The following is a 12,735-nucleotide window of genomic DNA, read 5'->3' on the forward strand; positions in this document are numbered from 1 at the left end:
AAAAAAAAAAGCATACAAATACCATTTGCAGAATTTCCCTTTTATCTTTCTTCTTGTCTTCAGTGTTCTACCAAAAATAGTAATGGATATGAAAGAAGTCACGTGCCCAGAACTCATTATCTGACTGACTGAAGACAGGTTTAGTGCGTGGAGTTTTGCTTGAATCAATGGGTGAATTGCCAGTCAGAATCTTTGATTATTCACCTCCTAAATACTTTAAAAAGTAGTCTGCAGAACAAATCTATCAACTAAATATTCATCCTGCTGAAATGAGCTTTTTTTCCCACTACTAGCAGCAGTCCTTAAGATTTAAAATTCTTTTCATAAATAAAGTCCAGAAAATAGAAGTCACAGACATTCCTTTTATCCCAGCATACTGTAGTAACGCTATTCAAGTAAAACTCTGGAGTGTCTCTGTTTCATTTTGAGATGTAAAAAAAACCCCACAAATTTAAAACCACCATCAAATAACCCCCAAAAAAGACCTTACTGTTCTCGATAGGATCCTTCACAGCAGCATTTGTTTTCGCCACATCGTCTGCAAGTTTACTGTAGTTGTTTCTCAAGCCCAGGAGATTCTGGTTGAGGTCTTTAACCTGGGCCAGGATGTCATTTACAGTATCATTGGCTTGCTTGGCTTTATCTTTGGCTGCCTGTACCTTTACAGCTGTATCTGTAGGTAGAAAAGGATAATAAAATGATTGCCTATAGAGCTTTCATTCACATATTTTAAGAATAAAGTTGGACCAAAATTCTACCATCCTAAATTGTGTTGTGTAGTTCTCTGAGAGCTTCTACTTCACATGTAGTAAGTCATTACTAGTTGTAAGAGTGGACTGAAGAATCTGGCCCTGTATGGTTTTTTTTTGAGATACCAAATGCATCAGAAAAGAAAAAAAAAAGCTCCAGCCCCAGTTGTATGTAAAGTACAAATAATTTTGAGGTAATTTTCTTTTTTTTTTTTTTTTTTTTTTTTTTTTTTTAATTTTTTTGTTGCTGTTGACTCACTGATTAACCTCTGATCAATTTTCAGGTACAATATTTGATACTTATAAATAACATAAAGTTCTGATGTACAAAGTACATAAATCCAATTCCATGTGTATCAGCTGAAGTTGTGACAAATTATTTTGTGAATAAGAAGAACAAGGGTTCACTGACTGAGTTAATCACATGCATCCAAAGACATCCTTGGTGACCTTGGGCAAACCAATTAATCTAATGCTGCCCCACCTGTCTGCCTGCAAAATGAAAATGAATGTTCAGTCTTTGGGGTGAAAACATTCAAAACTGGAATGTTTTTGATTCTGCTATTGCTAAATGATAAAACACACAGCTAGGTATTCAAGTAGGTATTTATTCAGATCCGGTGTTAGTAAATCACATTGTTTTAAAACTTGCCATGCAGCTCAGGTGCTGTTGCCATGCTGGGAGTACATCACATGATGAGCCAGCAGCACGAATTGTGCTGGGCTAGGGAGCTACCAGATTTTTAGAATTCCCACAGATGGGACCAAGTGAGCAAGCAGAAAGTGTTGTCATGGTGGACACTCCAGTTTGCAAGGGAACCTGTGTGAACTCGCACTCTACCACCACAGCGGAGTCACAGGACCTGCAGGAACCTGCTTTGCCACCTGCTTCCTATGAAATTGTTCTTGGAGTTGCTTTCCACTTGTGTACTTGAAGGTATCCTTATGTCAGTCATATGAGCATAGGTTTCCAAATGATCTTCTAGGCAGGTCTTTATCCTTCTGTGGAACATCTGATGTGACCAAGCCTTTGGCCTTGTGAGCATGTGATGCTTCCAAAGGCCATAAAGAATTGGTGGGCTTGTCCTGCACATCGAAGAGTTCCAGAACCCTTTCTACTTCCTTGAGTAAAGATATGTCATAACTATGCTCCAAACAACTCCACCTTCATTTCTGAAATGTTGGCTCTGAGAAGCCCCCAAAATACAATAGCACCTCAAAAATACAAGTGAATGTTTAAAAAAACATTGATGTCATCATTACTGCCATGAGGAAGAGCAAAGAGCTCTGATTGCCTTTTTTCACTTCCTTTTTTCATCACACCTAAGTATGTCTGAGGCCATTATTAGAGATGATGCATCTTTCTGGAAGAGTGAAAGTTGGAGTTACTGTGTTATTTCTTTTTGGTTACACAAACTGCATTTATTTTCAGCCACACTTTATGCCATCCCTGCACATATGGGTCCTCCTCCTAACATTATCTACCTATCTATCCCATTTTGAATCCTTCTGCTTTTATTTTGCTATTAGTGAATCATGGACACAAGAATTATTAGTTTAAGCTGTTCTTTGCTTTCTATAATCCTTGAAGAGTAAGACACATGATAAAGTCATTTCATCCCCCATTCTCACTGGTTATTTCCCTTTTGGACAACTAATTTATTACATTTTCTTATCCATGCCATTTATTCTCTCTAAATTTAATTCTAATACCTGCTTGTTTTTATGAGCATCCTTGTCCCAAAAGCTAGCATCCTGTAACTCTAAGCTGACAACAGTTAATTACTTTCCTAATGATAATGCCATTAATATGGCTGCATATTTCATATTTCTTATTTCTTTTACTTGTTTCATAGTTAGTATTCTGTGTTCTAAATGTCAACAGGCCTTAAAGGTCTGTTTTGTTTGACTGACACATTTATATTTGCACAAGAAGAGAAATGGTCATGTCAGTACCTGTGGTCAAACCCCAGAAAGTGGCATAAAATGACCATATTGCATTAAAACCATTTTTTTGAACGCCCAATTTCAAGGATCACTAGGTCTAACACAAAACTTCTCAGTTATCTAGAATCTTAAGGCCACAAAAATGTGCAACACAAATAGTAAAGTGTTTTTCATGCTAAGTTTTACAGTCTGAGCCTTCCAGACCATCACAAATCAGACAGAATATAGATTTTTCTTTAGAGACTTTTCTTAAGGTGTATCTTTAGTTTATAAAGTGCTCCTTGGAGAGAAAAGTTCTAGCAGATTACATTGATAAAACCATCTTATTTTCTAACAGAAACATTCAGTTTATTACTGTCCATTATAATGAAACTACGTTGTGGTTCCCTGCCTCTTGCTATCACAACACAAAGCAGCTACCATCCCATGACTTTGTGATTTTAGTGACTATTACAATTTTTTTTTAAAATGTGTTTGAGCTATATAGAATTCTGAATGTGCACAGCACTTCAGAATTCATTGAGGAAAGCTTGTTCCAGTTCTAAGGAAACTATAGTATATCTAAAAAAGATATACCACACCAAACAGTGACTGGAAACTATACTGCAGCATAAACTAATGAGAATGTAGCAGACAGGTAAGACAAAACTCAGCAAATCTCATCCTGCTTTTTCTGTGAACCAGTAAGTCTTTATTCTTCTTGGGTTAAATTATATCGGCTAAATTATAATGGTTCATTAAAAAATAGTTTCATAAAAATACTTCACTTTTAAAGAAAAGACTGTCTGTCTCAGGTTGTATCGTAATTCCTGACATCATAATTATTTTCTTCCTGAAACCTTCTGCAAACTGCAAAAGCATGGTACCTTTTAACATACCAGAATACAAACTGATACCATGTAACTACTTTCAGTTCAGCTCTCTCTCACATTGCTCGTCTTCGTCTTATTACAGCAGTCAATGGTCAAGGTGAACAAAGCGTAGACAAAGGCACAGATTTATCAGACAGATTTTAAGTGATGGAAAATGAAACAAAAGAGCAGGGATGAATCAAGTGTTGCAGCACTTTTCCATCTTACCGTTAGGAATGGCTGACAGCTTTCCTAAGGTTTCATTCAAAGTTCTCAGGAGAATGGAATTGTTGTCATCAGCATCTTTCAGCTTGTTCTGCATGCTGTTCAGATTATTCCCCTTTTCTGTAAAAAGTGCAATAGTACAGAATCTTTAACTCTTTATTTTCACCATCCCTTGTTTGCACATAATTTAAAATGCATAGTAATGAGTAAGCCATTAATCATTGAGATATTATATAATGTAAATAAGGAAATACAATAAAACTGATTCTAACGTTCACTGCCAATCTTGTTTCTTTAAGTTCCCTACTTCCGTGGTATCTAAATGCTTGAGTTCCTTGTACTGTGGTATATTTATCAAGGGTTTTCCTAAGGTGTGCAGAAGAAATAAAAAAATTATGATCACATGTGATTTATGCAAATTCACACAATGACCCTCTGAAAGATTCAACAAGTATGATGTTTAGTCATAGCTTTGATCCCTAGATTAAGTACTACTAAAATTTCCTTCTTAAGATGGTTGTCTGGGTTGAATGAGTTTAATGTAGTATGAAAAAGGCAAGATCCATTAAGTCAGCCAACTATTGCAATTAAACTGGCCAGACCCAATTGTCTTGGATTTTCTTAAAGATAACCATGTTGACATAACATCTGAGGAAAACACATAAGATCACCCTAGTACTGATCATCAATATAAGGAGAATACCCTAACAACAAGTTATTATGAAATAAGCATAGTTTCATATTTTGCTTTTTAAAGCCTGTCTAGTAAATAAAACTCAAAGCAATGAATTTGTTCAAATCAAAGAACTAGTACAAATCAAAGGCACAGGTGTGTCATATTCGGTGCATTATAGATGAAACTGGTGTTACCCTTTACAGGTAAGTTTCTAACTTTAAGTGGTTGTTCTACAATAAAAATTATGATGGTTATTTTCTTTTTTTTTTTAAGAGTATCCAACATAGCAATAATTTATCAAACTTGCAAAAGTGAGATTTCAGCTTTATGGCTACTTAAGCAAACATTATTTCAAAATTTAGAAGAAAAGTTTGGCACAGAAAATGGTAATTAATGCTTAAATAACTATCTTAGGGAGCATTTTTCATCGTTTCTTCATATCGACGTGGAACTCTTTGGAACAGCCACCCACTAATTTCTTATCTTAAAGGCATGCCCTACTGGGAAACTAATTCAACATCACTGTGTTTGATAGCAGGAAGATGAGAATAATTTGTAGAAAAGGATTTCAGGATACAAAGTATGGCTGTGACCTTCAGATAGGTGACAAGTTACTGAAAATAAACACCTAGTTTCTGTATACTTATCCACGTGGATACTGGGATAGGAAAACAAACAGAGGTGAGGTTTCTTGGTGAACTTATAGTCACATACTTATCAACCCCAAAAAGCATCTGTTTTTATAAGGTACAATAATTAGATGTATCATTGGTACTCCAGCATCTCCATATCAGGGCTGTAACCCTTTTGAAAGAGAATAACCAGAATAATAGATTAAAATAAGGGATTGTGGTTCAAGTTCCACAAATCCTAAAAAAGTAAAATTTCATAAAACTAGATGTGCAAGAAGCAGTTTTTAAAGAGAAGAATCAAACAAAATGTACATTGCCTATAAGAAATCATTGACTAATTTTTCCAAGACTATAGCAAAGCTGAAATAGTGGATGGAATTTAAATCAGAACCATACTTTTGTTGTTAGACCCTTTGAAGTGTCATTCAGGAAACAGTCTCTTTGCTTTTTAAAACAGAATGACACATAGGACTGCAGGAGTGCCTGGAAGAAAGCCTTAATTCTGCAAAATGTCCAGCAGAAGAACAGGACGTTTGTGTGAACTGCAAGAGGCACAACTGACACTAGAATAACATTGGGAAGAATCATATAAATTATAAGATTACTCTTCTCCTCAAAACCAGCTTTATTTTTAAATGACAGGTTTTGTCTCTACTGTGGAATATGCTGCTGGTAGGTAATGTAATGTTAACCCAGGATGAAATCACAAGATTCTGGTTTTAAATGCCCTGAGACTATCTGAGTTCATTTACTGTTCACTTACTGTTGAGTAATAATACCAACAAAACTGTTTTAATTTCTTCCTTTAATTCTGAAATTATGGTCTGCTTGATATTTCCTTGGTGCCTCTGGTGCCTTTTGGGATGTTAGTGTTTATAAAGCGTGTTAGTATTTCTGAGATGTTTGATTCATTTCCACTGGTGGTGTGCTAAGTTTGTTGCATACTCTTCACTTATCTCTTTTTCTCCTCTTTAATCTGCCAGATCCAACATTATGCTAATTATCTCCTAGTTATATTTCCAAAGAATCATGTTTCCAGACTTCTGTTTTCAAGTTTGTAACCATAGCAGAAATGGATTTTTATGGATTTTAATAAGGGAAGTTTCCCTAGAACTCCTGAAATTAAATCCTGAGACTCCACCTCTTTAGTATTTTTTTTTAACTCCTTAAATATATTTTAACTTAAAAAAAAAAAAAAAGGCCATCAATAAATGCTCCGAGGGAAACTCTTACATGGAGATACGTTAAGAGATACTAAGGCCCATGTCAACATTTCAAGGAAATTGTTCATTTTGCACAGTGATATTAACCTGAAGTTGTATTTTGAAAAAACTTCCCATACTGTAATCCAGATGGCCTTTTCACTAATCACGGAGCTAATTCTGTGTATGAATCACAAACTGAACTGACTTCCTGTCAGCTTTTTCCCATCCTTTAATCATTAGCATTTACGAAAAGTACTGGAGCTATGATTTGAAGGCCTGATATCCTCTAGTTAATCATAGAAGCTAGATAAAATGCAGAGAGCTACAATCTAAGTTTTTCCAAACTACATACTTATCTAACTTGGAAGAGGTTAGTGGGCCTGCACGGAAAGATGCCAGGCACTGTCAATTCACTTTGTAGGGTAGGTTGAGGAGTATCCTGAGAAATATATCTCAATCCTGTTTTGACTTGATTAGCTCTCACAGAGATGACACAGGATGCCAATCAATGCAGCCTTTACTGTTCAAATCAGCAAAACTATTCATGCATCACTGAAACTAAACCCTAAAGAGTAAGCAGTATCATGAAGGACTTTACAGGTATGGGCCTTTAGGTTTTCTGGCTTGGTTAACACAAAGATTTTCAATTTCTGTTTACATTTCCATAATTAAACACAGCATTACAGAATAAAACATCTTCCCTTTTTCCTCTGAATGAATAAACTGAGTCAAACATAAAAAAAAATTAAAAAAAATCCTTACACTCATGTATTTCATCTTTAACTTGAGAACTTAATTACCATTTAATATACTTACCATTTGTACATAGTGATCTGTTTTACAAGAGACAAGTTTGTACAAGTCTTTACAGATCACATACATAGGTGGCACTGGTTAATTACTGATGATATGCCACTGCTGCAATACTAGTGGAAACCAGTGTTTTCTGATAGCACGACCAAATGCAATTTTCCATATGAAACTGTCAAAGAAGATATCACAAGACTATGCTATCCAATGCATGTACTGCAAACTCAGAATAAAGGTGGAAGTCTATCAAGGAGCAATATATGCAGCTGTTTTTATTGACTGAATACTGCACGAACGAACTGGCACTTGCACACATCCCTTTCTGTTGTCACTGTTATGCTTTTTCCAAGTATCATTCTCGCTCCCCACAGTCTTGTTCCTCACGTCCTATGAAGAAGAAGATGGGTCAAAAGCTAATTTTTTTCCCCTAAACCAAGCAAGACTTAGAAACTGGCATTAGGAACAAACAGGAGGAAAAGATGTAGGTAGAGAAATGCAGCTAATGATGGTTAACTTTTTAAAAGGACTACCTACTGCACTGACTGCAATAATTTGGTAAATGCAATATGCCAGGTCAACAAAAATACAAAGCAGAAGAGAATACTCAAACAGGGGATTTAGCTGTTCCTATCAGTCGTAAAATGTTTTAGCTAAAAATATTCATGTGTTTTCAGTCAAGTACCCCTCAAGTTGTCAAATCTTAAGCAAAAGAAATTACATGAGCTGAATTTCAGTAGCCACCTGACAGCAGTCTCCAGCTGAAGAGGCGTTTATACATCTTATTTTCACTTTCCATTGATCAGTTTTGACAAAGTCTGTATATAGCCTCAAACCTTCATTGGGCAAGAATATTTTTAAAACAGTAAATTCAAAATTATAAGGAAGAAAAATTGCTCCTGGCAAGTTGAAAATCCCTCAAGGCACAGAGAGAATGAAGCTAGCAGGCAGCGGCATTCACTCATTTGTAGCCAAAATTTCTAAATTCCTTCTTAGCCAGAGCACTACATACACATTTTCCTTTTCCCACCAGGGTTAACTCCTAGCCCCACAGAGAGAGAAATGACTAAATCTCAATTTTAATAGCTTCTGTCAAAAGCTTTGCTTTGTAAGGACTGTTTCAGCAGTTTCTGGTGGTAATATAAAACAATGCTGTGATTAACAACCATTTTATAACTCGGGTAATTGGCCACAAATCAGGGAAATGTCATAATGTGACGACAAAACAGTCTCACCTCCATCACAGACCAACCTGGATTTTTGGAGCGGTATATTAGTTGTGTGGCTTATTTGTCTTCATTACTTTAATTTACTACCTGTAATGCCGACAGAGAAATTTTAAACTAATGATTACTTCTGTCTACCACATCTTTATAGAGCACCCATCCTCCATCCTGTACTTCCAGTTCAGACTGAGCAGGGTGGCTTAATAAGAATCACAAGAAAATACCTTTCTATTAGACACTCAGCTCCCACTTTCTATTGTCAAACCATCAAGACATCCAGAAGGGATTATGTTCATAATACCAATAATGTCACCACTTTGAGCAAAAGCAGAATGGGAAAAAAAATAAATCTAAGAAATCACTTTGGTTTTATTATTCTGCATCTGCATTCTGGGCACAACGTTAACTGATCTCTGTGGGTCAAGCTGTGGAGCACGGCCATGTTTTATTATATGCAAAAAGGTGTACTGTGAAAAGTTCAGAGTGTTTGTCTGTATGACGCACTCTAAATCGAAGAGATATCAGAGAGCATTAAGAAAGCTCCATCTCATTACCTTTCAGTATGGTGCAAGAGCATCGACAAAGATCTAATACGTCATTTTAAGCACTGCTCCCTGCTTGCATTAGGATAGCTTTATGAATCTTTAGATTGTTTAGACCTTCACTTCTGAAATATGAAACTGGTATGAACTTAAATAGCATAAAACCAGGGGATAACATACTTTTCTTTTAAAATCACTGAAGTAATGTCTTATTGAGGTTGTAATCTATCTTAACTCAGAGTTTTTCCTCTCTAAATTGGACAGTCTTGTGGGCACATGGAATTCACACATATACAAGTAAAGCTACTATTTTATTTTGTCCTTGAAAATAGGCATCATATTATGTGGAACACGTGATTACTCCATTGTAACTGCCTGGGGAGCACATAAAACTGTGGACTCCACTCTGTGGTGTCCAGTCTGCTCAGAGGAACACTGTGGCAGGGAAGAAACAGTACAGCCATTATAGTGTTTCCTATACACTAGTGATGGCTCACCACAGCAGTTTGCACTCCAGAAAGGGGCACTAATGGCATCCTTATTCATTCTACTTCAGCTATGCTACTTAAATTGCACACTGGCCTCCCCTCATAGCTTTGTGATTTTATGTAACATATATACTGAAACTTTCCGCTCCAGCCCTGAATCTGTACTGAATCTGGCAGTAAAGAGTCGCTATAAAGAACACCCTAAAAATACATCCAAGATTTACTAACAACTGCAGGCACATTTTTTTTCTGAGAGCTGCTACAAGAAAATAATGATGTTTTTAACTGTCAAACAGTGTATGACAATGAAAAGTAATTTATGACCTTATGAAACATTATGCTTTATGAAGTTATTAAACATTATGTTTACATTTTAACTAGTTTTGCAATTGGAAATCCTAGAGCTGCCAAAGCTAAATTAAAGTGTAGTCATAGCCAAAAGATGATTCTATGCTGTATGGATCTCATCCTTCATGCAGTATATTTTTTGTAATGCATCTCCCAGGAGGCCATGAAAATTCTGTATGTAAAAACCTGAAAGACTGGGCTTTGCTATAAAAATCTGTCTGGTTTCTAACAAAAAGTATTTTAACTACTCTAACATGACAGGGAAGCTTCAGGCATCATCTCTGTGACAGGCAGTTTAAATCTCAAGCTTGAATATTTACCATGTGTGGTTCTTCTAGTTCTGATGCATGAAACTTTTTTTTTTTCTTTTTTTTTTTTTTCCTGAAAGCTACAGTGACTGGACACAAGCTTCTAAAAATATACACAACAAAATTCAAACTACAAAAGGAAGTGGATTACAGTGCACTCATTTGAAATAAACTACAAAGTTTTCAACTTGAACTTATTCTGACTAGGCTAATCAAAGTATTACTTAGTATTTGGATGAATACACTTTCAAAATAGTTGTACAGAGTACTTAGTTGATCCTTCTCTAAGACTTTACCAGTGGCACAAACACTGAAAGCTCCTAAGTTGCTTTCTTCGTTATATGCAAAAACAAAGCAATTAAAGCAGTAACGTTTAACATTTTCCACAAAGGCAGATGTGTGAAACTCAGTGCTGGTCTACTTGAAAAAAGATAATTGTATCATGCTTATTTCCCCTCAGGTTTCGTTGAAATGAATTATTTTTTTCAGTTCGTTTCTGAGTGCTGCGGAGAAAGAAGTGTTGAGTACTGTTAAACAGATGCTTCATTAGTGCTGCAATAAGTGTTTTCTTAGAGAACCTATAAAACAATCTGTCTGGATAAAGATGCAAGAAATAAACTGCTTTTGGTTGCAATGATCAGATCATTGAATCATAGAACAGATGTTTGTCCAAAGGTCATTTTTCTCCTTCTGACCAACAGTCATTCCTCACTGATGTTTGTCTAAGCTGTTTCCAAAGATTTTCAAAGGTCGAGTCTACCTAATCTCCTTAGGAATCAATTCCAGTACTTCTGTATTTTAATTATAAGGAAGATTTTTCCTAATATATAATCTGTATCTGTGAACTTGAGATATTTTAGTCCCCTCTTCTTTGGAAAAACCTTGACATAACTAAAGAATATTAAATTGCCTCTTTTTCAGTTTACAAATTTAAATTATTTCAATCTTTCTCCTCATCTCTCCTTCTCTAGATCTCCAGTCAGTCTTCATGATGTCTTTGTGACTTTCTGCAAACCACGTCAGCCCTCATGTTCAGTGCCCAGGACTGCAGCTGGTAAATTTGCAAAAGCACTAAAACCCCTGAACAGAGTAGGATTGTTTCGTGTGTTTTGGAAAACCATGCTCCTATTCCTGCATTCCTGTGATGTACCCTTTTTCCACCTTGACCCAGCACATGAACCATGCTTCTCTTTAGTGTCCTTCTAGAGAAGATCGCAGCTCATCCTGTATTTCTGCAGCTGATTACTCATGTTTGCGTGAAACACTTCATATATGTCTATACTGATTGCTGTCCACCTTCTCACACTATGGCATTCACCAATAATACTGTCATTTGTTGATGAGAAAGCATTAAAGACATTATGAGCACAATCTGACCTGAATTATCAATTGCTACATTTCTATATCTCATCAAACACATAAAGCCTTTATTTCCCCAAGTGGAAAATACTGAATAGAAATTAAAGATACTTTATTTTCACCAGGAAACTAAAGTATTTGGTTTGGAATTTACAAACTTCATTATTTGAGCTGTGTTTAGACATTTATTTATGCCTTAGGAACAAAGAAATATTTTGTGTGTGTGTGTGAAAATAATAATTTTTCTCCAGAAACATGTTTTTAGTTTTACTTTTTTTATTTTTTTTTTTTTATTTTTTTTTTTTTATTTTTAAAGAAAATGCTTGGCAATTCCCTCCCGTTTGGCAAACATCTTAATTCTATCTCCCCATGCTTCCCTTTTCTGGCACAATGCCCTAGGCATTCTGAAGAGATGTGGTATCTCTGACTGGAATTGCAAAGCCTGCTTCAGTACTGACAAGGATAAAAATTCAATGTTATGCTGGGTTTTGTACTAATTTTCTGCTAGAGTATTCAGTAAATCAGAACCAGTATTTCCATCCCCCTCTCCTCCCCACTTACTCTTGCTCTTATGGTACTTAGCAAGAGAAGACCAAGGCGCCACCATCCTCAGCCTTCCTGTCCAAGAAACAGAGGGGAACAGCATCCCTGCATAATGCCTGGACCCAAACCAGAAGAATCTTTTTCACTGATACATTGTTCAATTTCATATCAGATGATGAATTACAGTTTTTTCCTACTGATATGACATCTTCACACTGGAAGCATAGCAGTCTCACAACGGTTTTCTGCTATTTAATGGGCCTGAATGTCATTTACTGCACATACCTTTAACATCATTTTCTAACATCTTGGCTTCGTTAAGGACCCTGAAGCTTTTCTGGAGAGAGCTCTTGGCACCGTCCTTCAATGATCCTTGAGGATCAGATGTCTGTAGACAAACAAGCAGTGTTATACATACAGGAAAGTCTGAAGTTATAAAAGATATACAAAGATGATCTAACTGAACAGTCATCAAAATTCTAAGTGAATGTCAGTGTTCTTTGAATTATATCCCATTGTCATTATACTGGTCTACAAGACACACACAAAAAAATCTCTACTTAATATCCTTTTATTTTTATGGGAAGCCAGATCTCCTTTGTAATACCAGTGATAACTTTAATAAAAAGAGAAAATGTTCACAGAGTTAAAGAAACAGGTTTGACTCTAGGAGCAAAACTTTGACTCTAGGTCCAAACCAAAGAAAGATATTTCAACTTAAACATGGGTTTTCCCCTTCAGCTATTGACACAACATTATGCAATACAGTATTCCTCCCTAACGGCAGCTACAGCACCTTTAGAAGCCAGACTGGATTTGATGATCCAGA

General features: G+C 35.9%; 1 protein-coding gene across 1 annotated transcript in view; it reads right to left on the reverse strand.

Annotated features, from left to right (window-relative positions):
- The window catches only part of LAMA2 (laminin subunit alpha 2), a gene marked incomplete at its 5' end in the record, with an annotated part of 387,284 nt that overhangs the window by 50,653 nt on the left and 323,896 nt on the right, over positions 1–12,735 (reverse strand). The window contains 3 exons of the mRNA XM_080616795.1: positions 491–673; positions 3,776–3,892; positions 12,192–12,294. Coding sequence (XP_080472921.1) covers positions 491–673; positions 3,776–3,892; positions 12,192–12,294 — 403 coding nt within the window. The remainder of the gene's footprint in view (positions 1–490; positions 674–3,775; positions 3,893–12,191; positions 12,295–12,735) is intronic.

The sequence above is a fragment of the Psittacula echo genome (assembly GCF_963264785.1).
Source record: "Psittacula echo genome assembly, chromosome: 4".
Classification (NCBI taxonomy): Eukaryota; Metazoa; Chordata; class Aves; order Psittaciformes; family Psittacidae; genus Psittacula; species Psittacula echo.